The sequence below is a fragment of the Lepidochelys olivacea genome (assembly GCF_965140295.1).
Source record: "Lepidochelys olivacea isolate rLepOli2 genome assembly, chromosome: 9".
Classification (NCBI taxonomy): Eukaryota; Metazoa; Chordata; order Testudines; family Cheloniidae; genus Lepidochelys; species Lepidochelys olivacea.
The window spans coordinates 47482324-47495289 of NC_140419.1; the positions used below are offsets into that span (position 1 = coordinate 47482324).

The 12966-nt window shown below is 45.5% G+C and overlaps 1 protein-coding gene across 3 annotated transcripts in view; it reads right to left on the bottom strand.

The window, feature by feature from the left end:
• Window positions 1-12966, bottom strand: part of MYO7B (myosin VIIB) — a 97314-nt gene that overhangs the window by 62178 nt on the left and 22170 nt on the right. For all 3 annotated transcript variants that reach the window (XM_084638192.1, XM_084638193.1, XM_084638191.1), the window contains exons 6-13: window positions 12276-12397; window positions 10462-10604; window positions 10254-10367; window positions 7317-7470; window positions 5263-5339; window positions 4781-4900; window positions 4403-4545; window positions 2858-3068 (exon numbers count right to left, since the gene is read on the bottom strand). In XM_084638192.1, coding sequence (XP_084494318.1) covers window positions 2858-3068; window positions 4403-4545; window positions 4781-4900; window positions 5263-5339; window positions 7317-7470; window positions 10254-10367; window positions 10462-10604; window positions 12276-12397 — 1084 coding nt within the window. The remainder of the gene's footprint in view (window positions 1-2857; window positions 3069-4402; window positions 4546-4780; window positions 4901-5262; window positions 5340-7316; window positions 7471-10253; window positions 10368-10461; window positions 10605-12275; window positions 12398-12966) is intronic.

Sequence of the window (12966 nt, forward strand, 5' to 3'; positions counted from 1 at the left end):
CTTGGGGCTCCCCAAAGCTGTGCAAGAGGCAGTAAGAGTTGCTTGAGAGCATGTTCCCCTGGCCTCTTTGAGCCTTCCTGCCCAGCACAGGCTCAGTGGCACAGAGGCCCTCCATGAGGCTGGCACCGCTCTCCTTGCCCTGGCCCTTATGCATCTCTGGAGGTTACAGACAGGATTCTGCTGCATAGCCAATCTATGGGAAGCTCAACAGATGAGTTTGGTTGGCTGGCAGTCAGCTGGGTGCTTGTCATTAAGCATATAGTTTTCATTACAATTAATCAGGGAGGGGAAAAAAACCACTAGGATAATCCTGTTGTTAAAGGGATGCCTCAACAGCTTCCTCCTCCTTTGGGTGGCAAACAGCATGTAGAATGGGCAGGGCTGTGCTCTTTGAAGTGCCATGGGCCCTTGAGATAATAAAGGGGGAGCAAACCCTTTGCTCTTCTGAGTGCAGGGACTGCAGTTGTGATTATCCCTTTCCTGGAGCATGCAGAGAGCATGGGGGATGCTCTCCAGCCTCTGTGCTCTTACCACCTGGCACAGCTGCATTATTTAAGACTACCTTACTAGATGCCCAAAAAGCCAAAACTGAGGGTGAAGGCTGGTTAAAAAAATAACTTGGTTTAGAGTGGAAGTGAAGGCAGATACATATATCTGTTATATTATAACAAATGGAAGGAAGGGGATGTTAATAGTAATGAATATAAATCAGAAATTAGGACTTGTAGAAAATTGATAAGGGAAGCAAAGAGACACAAGGAGGCAGCTATGGCCAGCATGACAATAGGAAGGAGTCTTTTAAATATAATAGGATAAAAAAGAATCCTGACAATGGTATTGGTCCACTACTATGTGGAAATAGTAGAATTATCAATAATAATACAGAAAAGGCAGATGTCTTCAATAAATATGTCTGTTCTGTATTTGGGGAGAAAACAGATGCTATAGTCTCATCCTATGGTGATGATAACACTCTTCCCATTCCACTAGCATCTCTGGAGGATGTTAAACAGAAGCTACTACAGTTAGACATTTTAAAAATCTGGTTCAGATAACTTGCATCCAAGAATTTTAGAAGAGTTGGTTGAAGAGCTTGCTGGACTGTGAAAGTTGATTTTCAATAAGTCTTGGAGAATTGAGGAACCAGAAGACTGAAAGAAAGCTAATGTAACATTTTTTTAAAAGGGTAAATGGAATGACCTGGGTAATTATAGGCTGGTCGCCTGACTGCAATCCCTGGCAAGATAATGGAGCAGCTGATATGGGACTTGATTAATAAAGAATTAAAGGAAGGTAAGATAATTAATGCAAATCACCATGGCTTTATGGAAAATAGATCCTGTCAGATTAACTTGATTTCTTTTTTGATGAGATTACAGATTTGGTTGATAAAGGTAAAAGGGTTGACATAATATACTTAGATTTCTATAAGGCATGACATGTTTAAAAAAACTAGAACGATATAAAATTAACATGGCACACATTAAATGGATTAAAAACTGGCTAACTGATAAGTCTTAAAATGTAATTGTAAATGGGGAATTGTCATTGAGTGGGTGAGTTTCCAGAGGGGTCCCGCATGGATTTGTTCTTGGCCCAACACTCATTAATGTTTTTATTAGTGACCTGAAAGAAAGCATAAAATCATCACTGATGAAGTTTTCAGATGATACAAAAATTGGGGGAGTGGTAAATAATGAAGAGGACAGGTCACTGATTCAGAGTGATCTGGATCGCTTAGTAAACTGCGTGCAAGCAAACAATATGCTTTTTATTTGGCTAAATGTAAATGCATACCCCTAGGAACAAAGAATGTAGGCCATATCTACAGGATGGGGGACTCTCTATCCTAGGAAGCAGTGACTCTGAAAAAGCTTTGGGGGTTGTGGTGGATAATCAGCCAAACATGAGCTCCCAGTGTAACGCTGTGGCCAAAAGAGTTAATGTGACCCTGGAATGCATAAACAGGGGAATACTGAGAAGGAATACAGAGGTTATTTTACCTCTATATTTGGCACTGGGGTGACCACTGCTGGAATACTGTGTCCAGTTCTAGTGTCCACAATTCAAGAAGGATGTTGATAAATTGGAGAGGGTTCAGAGAAGAGCCATAAGAATGATTAAAGGATTAGAAAACATGCTGTATAATGATAGACGCAAAGAGCTCAACTATTTATCTTAACAAAGAAAAGATTAAGGTGTGACTTGATTACAGTCTATAAGTATCTACCTGGGGAACAAATATATAATAATGGGCTTTTCAATCTAAAAGAGAAAGGTATAACATGATCCAATGGCTGGAAGTTGAAGCTAGACAAATTCAGACTGGAAATAAGGCATACATTTTAACAATTAAGGTAATTTACCATTGGAACAATTTACTAAGGGTTGTCATGGATTCTCAATTGTCTTGTAATGATAATTTTTACATAAAGTTTGGATATTTTTCTAAAAGATCTTCTCTAGGAATTATTTCAGGGAAGTTCTATGGCCTGTGCTATACAGGAGGTCAGACTAGATGATTACAGTAATCTCTTCTGGCCTTGGAATCTATGAGTCTATAAAGGCCACAAATTATTCTGGCCCTGAAGAATTCCGGAGCAGCAACTCCTCCCAACTGTAAGCACAGTCCAGCACACAGTCAACCAGTGAACCATCTACAGTGTGCACAAGAGTTTTAATCTCATGGACTTTCCCCTTTGGGTTGCAACTGGAGAGGACATTAAAGGTAGTGAAGGGACTTCTGTGGGGAAATGACTCTCACTGGGTCTTACCAGCTCACAGTCCCTCCAGAAGAGCTTCCTAGGCAGCTGCCCTCTGTGTGAAGCCAAGAGACCAGATAGAATAAGGCTCTCACCTTAGGGAACTTGCTTTCCTCATCAATGAGGGAGACAATGTTCATGGGTTTGAGTGCAATCACTTCCAAAGCCTGGTGGTTGTCTGTGAAGTCAATGTGGCTCCAGGAGATGTGCTCAGCAAGGTATTCCTCCTGCTCCAGCTTGAAGACATGGCGGACAAAGAACTGCTGAAGGTGCTCGTTGGCAAAGTTAATACAGAGCTGCTCAAAGCTGCAGGGGAACAGCATGAGGACCCACTGTCATCTCCATGTTACCTGGTACCATCACTTTCACTGGACAGTATTATCTGACACTCTATATTTGATACATGCACACAGGGAACACTGTTATAGTTTAGGTGATACCATTTCATACTGTTAACGAACACACCTGGTGTATGTTGTTCTTTCTGGGCACATGTCACCATGCCCAACAACCCACATGCAATGGACTCCTTCTTCATATAGTGTGCGGCTGGCAGGACAGATTGTTTCATTTTATGTTTTGTTTTGTTTTTACAGAGACCCATAGGAGCTTCCTGGTTGTGTGCCTAGCTAGCCTGTATGTGCTTAGCTAACCTGTATAGGTGTGTGATCGGATTCCTCTTACTCTTGTCCTCTCTGCCACCTTCCCTCCTTTTGTTTGTCACTCACGCATCTTGCATCTGGTCTTGTAAATAATTGGGGGCAAGGATTTTGTGTGCTGGTGTGTCTGCACACCATGAGGCCCTGATCTGGATTGTGACCTTTAGGCACCATCATACTATAGACAGATTTATCACATATTCCATTAAAGGTAGCATACAGAAATGTGATACTGATCACATGCTCCCTGGGCTTTTTCCCAGGTGTAGCATCTTTGGTACATTAATATGCAGAACACCTGTGGTTCATGGTCTGCACAGCATTTGCTAATGGTCTGTGGAAAGCTGGCTGGTTATATGGTGCTGGCTCTCCTCCTTGTGTCCTGCTGGTTCCCTGCCAAAGAGCCTCAGTGCCCATAGAAGGAGCTGGACACAAGGAGGAAGAGCGAGTCTAGCTGCCTCCATTGGGGCCACTACTATCTAAGAGGAAACAGAAGCTGCTCTTGGGGCCTGAAGCCACCAGTGGGAGAGGAATGTCCAGGAGAGATGGGAAAGAGACAATCGGCATTATGTCAGGGAGGAAGAGGCATCTGGGCAGCATGTCCACAGGAGCAGGGAAATCAAGCGCCTGAAACCATGTACAGGAGAGGACTGGGCAAGAGGAAAGCATGCAGGGAATAGGAACCTGAAGTATCCACAACATGATCTCCATTAAGATGTGGTTCATGCTATGATGAAGTTGGAGAACCCCTGTCCCGTGCAACATAGCTCAGCAGAGGTAATGGCATCTGTGTGGCAGGAAAAGTCAGCACAGGGATGTGCATCATGATCATCGCTAGGAAAATTCAGTGATGGAAGCAAACACCATCTTTACTTTGAGCGCGAAGACGACAATGAATGAGCAAATTAATTCATTTGTTCCCTACCTTTATGTCTGCTATTTGTCACCTTCCCTGACGGAAATGAATCTGGAACATCCTACCTGTTGGTGTTAAAGTTTTCAAAACCAAAGATGTCCAGAAGCCCAATGGACCTGCGGGAACTTTTAGAATCCTGAGAAGGTGGGCTGAAAATTGCAGCATTGATCTTATTTACTATCCACAAGAAGAGATGGCCATAGATCCCCTGTGGAAGAGTTAAAAAGGAGGTAAGAGCCCAATAATGCAAACCCTAGTCGGCCTAGTGCTTGCTGTGCTGAATGAAGCCAACATGCACGCTCAGTGTAGCAAGATCTAGGGCCCAGTGATAAGTGTTTGCAGAACCAGGCCCTGAGAGAGTCTGTAGACACAGCTCTGAAAGCATTCCCACTCTTTGAAAAACATCAGTGCAATGCACACTTGGAGGGGGTGAACTCCTTTACCTTCACAAAGGCGTCTCTCCCATCAGCAGCCTGGACAATGCTCAGGGGCATGGACACGCTCTCTCCTCGGATGATGATCGAGTGGTTTGTAAGGCTGTTTTGCAGTTCTCCAGAGTCCACCTATAGGAATAATCATTGCAGCTGGGTCATCCGATGTAGATAAAGCAGACCTGGCAAAGATGGGCAGAGTCTGACTCAGGAAAAAGAGACTAAGATAGAAGTGGGGAAAGCAGAGACATGCTGTCTGACCGGTACTGTGGCCTACTGTCACAGAAAAAAATAGCTGTTCCTGGGGCCTATATCGGGAAAGATCTCTCAGTTTGGAGGGGCAACACTGTGAGCATTAGCAGCGACAAGGGGACACAGCACAAAAGGAAAACACCATAAACAATCCCTCAACAGAAGCACATGTGCCAACAATCCACCCTCCCAGAAGGGGGAACAAACCAGAGAGCTAGTGAGAGAAGACGAGAATCCAGTACCTCAAGCAGTTTGGTTGCTACAGAAAAGTGTGAAGAATCCAGCACATCAGAGCAGTCCAAATGATCATACACAGCAGCTGGGAAGAGGAAACCGCAAAGCTCAGTATACACACACAGTACAAGTCACTACCACTATGGTGCATGGCTGTATTGTTACTGTTTGTATTACTGTACTATCCAAAGCCAGGAGCAGGATCTCAGGCAGAGCACTGTATAGAAACACAGGCCATGTCCACACCAGCAGAGTGTTAGCAGTTTAGTTAATCCACACCGCTGACCAGCATAGCTCTGCTGGCAGTCTGTAGTGTAGACCTGGCCCCAGTGAGAAAGCCATTGCCCTGAGAAGCTCCCAAGCTAAGAGATTAATCAGATCGCACGGAACAGAGGACGTAAGAGTCACCTACAGAATGCATTCAGTGCAATGCTAAGGCTGCAATTTGAATCAAACCCAACTCAGAGAATTCTGAGTTTCCACAATAACCCTGACTCAGGGCTTGTCTACACTGGCACTTTACAGCGCTGCAACCTTTTCACTCAGGGGTGTGAAAAAACACCCCCCTGAGCCCTGCAAGCTTCAGTGCTGTAAAGTGGCAGTGTAGACAGTGCACCAATGCTGGGAGCCGCACTCCCAGTGCTGGTAGCTACGCCCCTTGTGGAGGTGGTTTGTTTAGAGAGCTGGGAGAACTCTCTCCCAGCGCTCTGCCACGACTACACAAGCCATGTTAAAGTGCTGCCGTGGCAGCACTTTAACGTTGCCAGTGAAGAGGTGCCCTCAGCCTCTCCTTTCCCCCTAGCACACAGAGTCGTTTTCATTATCATTCGTGCCAGGGCACGGTGTTATTTAATGCCTCAGTGTGTGTGAGGGGACCTCTTTATGGCCTGCCAACCTTGTCTCACAGTGAGAATAGTAACAGGTTTCAGAGTAACAGCCGTGTTAGTCTGTATTCGCAAAAAGAAAAGGAGTACTTGTGGCACCTTAGAGACTAACCAATTTATTTGAGCATGAGCTTTCGTGAGCTACAGCTCACTTCATCGGATGCATACCGTGGAAACTGCAGCAGACTTTATATATACACAGAGAATATGAAACAATACCTCCTCCCACCCCACTGTCCTGCTGGTAATAGCTTATCTAAAGTGATCGTCAAGTTGGGCCATTTCCAGCACAAATCCAGGTTTTCTCACCCTCCGCCCCCCCCCCCCCAACTCACTCTCCTGCTGGTAATAGCCCATCCAAAGTAACCACTCTCTTCACAATGTGTATGATAATCAAGGTGGGCCATTTCCTGCACAAATCCAGGTTCTCTCACTCCCTCACCCCCCTCCAAAAACCACACACACAAACTCACTCTCCTGCTGGTAATAGCTTATCCAAAGTGACCACTCTCCCTACAATATGCATGATAATCAAGGTGGGCCATTTCCAGCACAAATCCAGGTTTTCTCACCCCCCCACCCCCATACACACACAAACTCACTCTCCTGCTGGTAATAGCTTATCTAAAGTGATCATCAAGTTGGGCCATTTCCAGCACAAATCCAGGTTTTCTCACCCTCCGCCCCCCCCCCCCCCAACACAAACTCACTCTCCTGCTGGTAACAGCCCATCCAAAGTGACCACTCTCTTCACAATGTGTATGATAATCAAGGTGGGTCATTTCCTGCACAAATCCAGGTTTTCTCACCCCCCCCACCCCCATACACACACAAACTCACTCTCCTGCTGGTAATAGCTCATCCAAAGTGACCACTCTCCCTACAATGTGCATGGTAATCAAGGTGGGCCATTTCCAGCACAAATCCAGGCTTTCTCACCACCACCCCCCCCCCGGGAAACAGTAACAGGGTCACCTCTCAGAACAGAATTCAGTTGGCTCACCCACCAGTACTTCTATTGTCTGCAGCTGCTGCCCTTCCAACACCCCCACTCGCCATCCACATCTGTTTGGCAGACAGCCACGAGCTGGCCTTTAGACAAGAAGGCAGATAGTGATCCACAGACTTTAAACATTGAGACGAAGGGAAGACCTAGCTGCAAGCAGTGCTGTGTTTACCTTCAAACTCGACATTCCCCAGGTGCAGAATAGCAGCCAGCAGCTTGCTGATGTCCCAGTGCTCAGAATCTGAGAACATGAGGATCTTCATAGCAGAGCGGATGTGAGCATATTCCTTTGCATCATTACGGCCATCACAAGAAGTGCAGGCACCCTGCATGACAGCACATTCATGGGACAGGGGAACCGTCTGGGTACTAATACAGACCTAGCATAGCAGCCTCTAGGCTGTAGAACAAAACATATATAACAGAACTGCCCCGTGGGCTGCTCGATACAGACCCAAGATACAAACTCTTGTATTTTATTTTATTTTTTAATTTCCCTTTTCCATGGTAGTTTCTTTCTTCGCTCCCACTCAAAAGAAGGTGACACATTGCTTGGAGTGGTGTTAGCCAATATGCATCTGTTAGGCATAGCATACACCACATGAATAGGTATGATGTGCATGATACTAATATAATATACATTATGTACATGGGTGGTGGGAGAAGTTATGTTAACTAAATGGCTTATGCTCTTCCCACAGTTCTGTTCACCCATGTCAAGCCTTGTACACCACTTTGCAAAACTGAAGTCAGCTTTGGCATTAGAACATAGGAAACGTGTCAAAGCAGAGATGCATGAATAAACTGTGTGCCAAGTACAGGGAGGGTGTACTCCATGGCTCATCAGCACTTGGAATGCAGCATTCAAAACGAGATATGGGAAAGTATAGAGAGCTACCAAGGACAAACCTAGCTAACAAGTGGGTTAGACTTAAACTTAAAGTGAATAGAGGGGGCTGTTAGCTGGCACATGTGCACAATATAAACAGAAGGAAGTTTGAGGATGGCTCTTTGAACCACACCTACTGTGTAAGGTGAACATGCTGTGGGATAAGAATGGTTTTCTGGAAGAAGGGTATAGAATAGATGTTTCCTTTTCATGTTGTGCTGTGTTGTCTTTAGACAATGCATTTGGCTTTCCTGAATATTTTTATGAGCGAACCGTTAGTGTAGTCAAACGCTTGGCTATACACCTTTCTGTCAGTAGTGGGATGAGCCATCCATTAGTGGGTCTCTGAGGTCAAACAGCACATGCTTCCATGGCTGAGCTGAGTAACATGGGAAGAGGAGAGAGAAGCTTAGGCCAGGGGCTGCTTCAACAACCAGCTACATTAAAGGCTGCTCTGGAGCAGTGAAAGAGAAGACGTAACTTTCAGCAGTCCACCCACTGCTCTATCTGTCACCATGGGATACATTTGCAGTGTTTCTTAGGGCAGATTTGAGGTCACGTCTCTTTCCCTGCCCCTGTTGTAGCTCTCCTCTGCCCTGTACAAACATCCCCTGGCACTAGTCAGTAACCCCCAGTTTGAGAAATAAAGACAGGCAGGGTTTGGACAGTGGTAGAAAATACCTTTGCAAAATCAGAACACTAGAATCTAGCACAAGACACTGAGTGGCACAATCCAAAAACAACATGAGAAAGGTCTCCAGCAATAGTCTGCCTGGCACAGCTCAGGGCTCTGCCCTTTGCTACCTTCCATATAAATAACTCATTAAGGGCTGGCCCATATTGTAGGGCATGTCTGCTGGGTCAGTGAGTCCTGGGCAATGCAGTGCTGTGGCAGCAGGAAGAGTGAAGTGTCCTTATGTGCTTTTCTATTTATAGCACTAAGAATAGCTATTCGTACCAATAGCTGAGCAAAACAAAAACCGTGAGAGCAGGGTCTAATCTGCCTATCTAAATATTTTACAGCACTCATCACTGAGCTAAAAGGACTTCAGCCCTTCATGGAATACACAGCGCTTGCACTGCTGTAATAAGCGCTGACCGCGTTATCACTTTGTCCTCAGTCATTCCATTCCTATAATTAACGAGCTGGGGAATCTGCTCCCACTCGCTGGGCCAAAGGCACACGGGGCACTTTCCTTTAGGGGCAGCATCATTTGAGCCCATAGCAGTAGTGCATGCGAATGGCCGAGAGGAGCTGCAGGCATGTTCTAGCTAATGAGATTCTTCCCATCCTTTAACACAGAGTTCCAAAGCTTTCTGTAAACATTCAGGCCTACGGTTACAAAAGCCTCCACTAGCCTGAGCAGCTTTTTTTTTTTGGGTGCCCAACCCTGCTCCCACTGAAGTTTGTGGCATGAATCCTGCTGGCTTCAGCAGGGGCAGGACTGGGCCCTAATTCCTCCTTTACTCGTTTTTGTCCAAGTCACAGAGCAAAGCAGCTCAGCTCATGTTTTTAGCGTGAAGAACTTGGCCAGACTAGGGGTGGGATTTCCAAAACTGCGTAGAAGCACAAATCCCACTGAAAGTCAATGGTGGTGGTGCTGTTAAGCCACTCTGTACTTTCAGCGGTCTCCCGCAAGATGAATCCCCACATCCAACAAGGGAAACTCTCTGGAAAACATAAACACAGACTGGGAAGTTTACATTAACTAGCCCAGATTAGAGAGAGAACCACATTACTGAGTTATTTCTGCAAGGCCCACTACAGATAAGGACCATGGCTACTGGTGTTGCTTCAGCTGTGAAATAAAGAAACATTTTGTACCTGTTAATTCCTTTTCTCTGAAAAATACATCCAGGCCTTGTGTTCTCCCTCCTGGGAGATCAATGACAGTTACCCGAAACTGGACTGCAGTGCAAAGGCGGGCACTGAGGAGCCAACTGAAGATGCTATTGGTCTTTCTTAAGGCTGCTCTTGATGGATAGCTTCTAATGGCCATAGCTTGCACCCAGTGATGGATACAGTACAATAAAAGCTTAGAGGACACTGCAGCTGAGCCCACAACATCCTTACTGTTAATTCTTCTTTCACTCTAGGCATGGCCATTTCTATGTGAGAACCAGCCCTCTTGCACTTGCTTTTGCTGTGACACGTGAGAGCGGCCCAGCATGAGGAACCCTGTGCTCAAGGCGATGGCAGCAGAGGGAGGTGCATCTTACCATGGTGAGGTAGGTGTACTCTGAAGCAGTGCCCAGGTTCAACATCTTCTTCTGCTCCAGATTCATCCCCATTAGCATGCAGTAAAATATGTGATAGTTCCTCTCCTCCGGAGCCTGGAATGAGAGAAGTACCCCAGGGGACAGGCCTGTCAGTGCGGTGTCATAAAACAGGAGTAGAGTTAGCACTGACTCCCAGATTAACCCTTACCTGCCGACAAACCCGGGACTTCTCCAGAAGGAACTGCTCTATCCGGGCTCCTTCGATCACGCTGCTTTGGTTGAAGTGGATGTCGATGTATTTCCCAAAGCGGCTTGAGTTGTCGTTTCGAATTGTCTTGGCATTTCCAAAGGCTGGTGAGGGGAGGAAGTGTAGGATAGAGACAGACACTGGGTTTACTCCTGCTTAGGGCATGGCAACTTCACTTTCAGACTACCTGGTCTTGCTGCTGGCATTTCACCTGGTGAGCTCCAGATTCCAGTGCTGTGTGATCTGACTCACACTGGGAATGACAGGCCCCAGACTCCATCCTACACTCAGCTGAACAGAGAGGCAGACAGCTGTGCATGAGAGCAAATGGGCCCTAAATATCTCATGTAGGTAGGGAGGGGACACCAGATCTCTCTGCATGGGAAGCAGGGAGGCTGCAAAGCTGTGGGAAGATCTTGTGGGAAGATACAGTCTCCCTCAGCCAAACACCTTCCTACAGACTAGCACAAGTGCATGCCTACCCCTCACCATAACTTCCCCATCTTTCCCCAACACGACCCCTTCCTGTTCCCAAATCCCTCCCACAATTGCTTAGACTAGCCCTACCCTGACACCAAGCCTGTCACACCTTGAATAAGCCCTTCCCAACCCCAACCATCAAAACCTTGCCACAGGTTCCCAATTCAGTGCCCCACACCCACAGAAACTTTTGTGCCTCCCTAGGGAAGCAATCCCTGACCTCATCCCTGTGGAGACTCTCCCTGAGCTGAGAATGCTGTACGGGACTCACTTAGGAGCCCATGCAAGCCTTTTTTTTGTCTGCAGAGGTAGACACAGGGATTGAGCAGGCAAACTAGCCATCTCACATGGCACTGAAATGCCACAAAGCAGCCAGGCCCATCATTAGACTGCCTTTCAATGACTCAGGTAATTGAGACACTTGGCACTTGTCCTAAAAATGCAGGTGAAAGTAACATTTACAGAGTTCTCATCCACAAAGCAGAGGACTATCCAGTAAAACTCAACTAACATGAGCAGCTCACTCCAGAAATCCTATTCAGTCACATATTTTAAAAGCAGAAAGGAACATTTTGATCATCTAGCCTGACTTCCTGCATAACACAGGCCATTGGATTACACCCTCCATCAAGCCCATATCTTGTGGTTGAGCTAGATCATATAGTTTGGAAAGACTGACATCCAGTCTTGATTTTAAAGACACTGATGGAGAACCCATCGCTCCAAATAACCTGTTCCAATGGTTAATTACCCTCATTGTTAAAAATTTGCACCTTATTCCTAGCCTGAATTTACCTCGCTTAAGCTTCTAGCCAATGGCTGGATCTTGTTATGCCTGTGTCTGCTAGATTGAAGACTAATCTGAAAACTTTTCCATGTGTAGGTACTTATACACCATGATGAAGTCACTGCTTAATATTCTCTTGGATAAAACCAATAGATCGAGCTTTTAAAAAATGCTGAACGACTCTCCCTGTGTCTTAGAATATTTAGTTTTAACATATGGGAATAGGGTTGAGTCAAAAACCCTGCAGATCTGGGGCAAAATCTCAGATGAACCACACAGATTTTGGGGAAAACTCTCTGCAGACTTTGCCAAAATTCCTTGTAGATTCCTTGATCAACCACTACATCACTGAGGCTTTAAGGAGTTCAGCTGCTGTGCACTGAGACATTACTGAGACAGTGCACAGTGGCACTGAGACATTACTGCATTACTCCAGCTTTACACTGGCATAAATCCATCAAAATCACTGGTGTTATGGTGAATCAGGCGTCTTGGCTACATAACCTACCTTCCAGAATGGGGTTGGCCTCCAGAATCTGCTGCTCAATCCAGGAATGCTGGCCACTGACAGCAGCTAAAAACTGCAGTATCAGCTTAGTGCTTTCAGTCTTCCCGGCTCCAGATTCTCCACTGGAATCCAAAACATACATGTGGTAAATCAGTGTCTCGGTTTCTTTTTCTCTGCTACAGTGGAAAAAATGGCAGACCAGGGTAAAAATTCACAGATCTTCTCCATACTATGGGACTGTCCTGAGTCTCATGTAGAGAGTAAGAGGCTTACCTTTCAATGTCTCTTTCACTGAATTGAAGCTATTCTGCATACTAAAATGTTAAGGGCTAAACTGTTCCATCAGTTACACAAGTGCAAATTCACTGATGCCAGTGGATTGGCCCCAGCGTGAAGAAGAGGGAAAATTTGGCCTTTCATCTTTAGTACCTTATTGTACTATCTGTGCTGGTTTTAGTATGTTAACTTCGTGTTCCCAGTATCTCCTCTGCTAACAAGAGACATCATTGCATTGAGATTATCCAGCTCCTTGCACAAAATATGAACAGAAAACAAGTACAGGGAATACCTTTGTAAGAAAAAGATAACGTTTCTCTTGTCTTGTTTTAGGAGGGGAGATTAACCTTCTCAGAGACAATCTCTCCTTTCAGAAAGTTAAATTCAATCTTCAAACATAATGGCTACCTTCCAA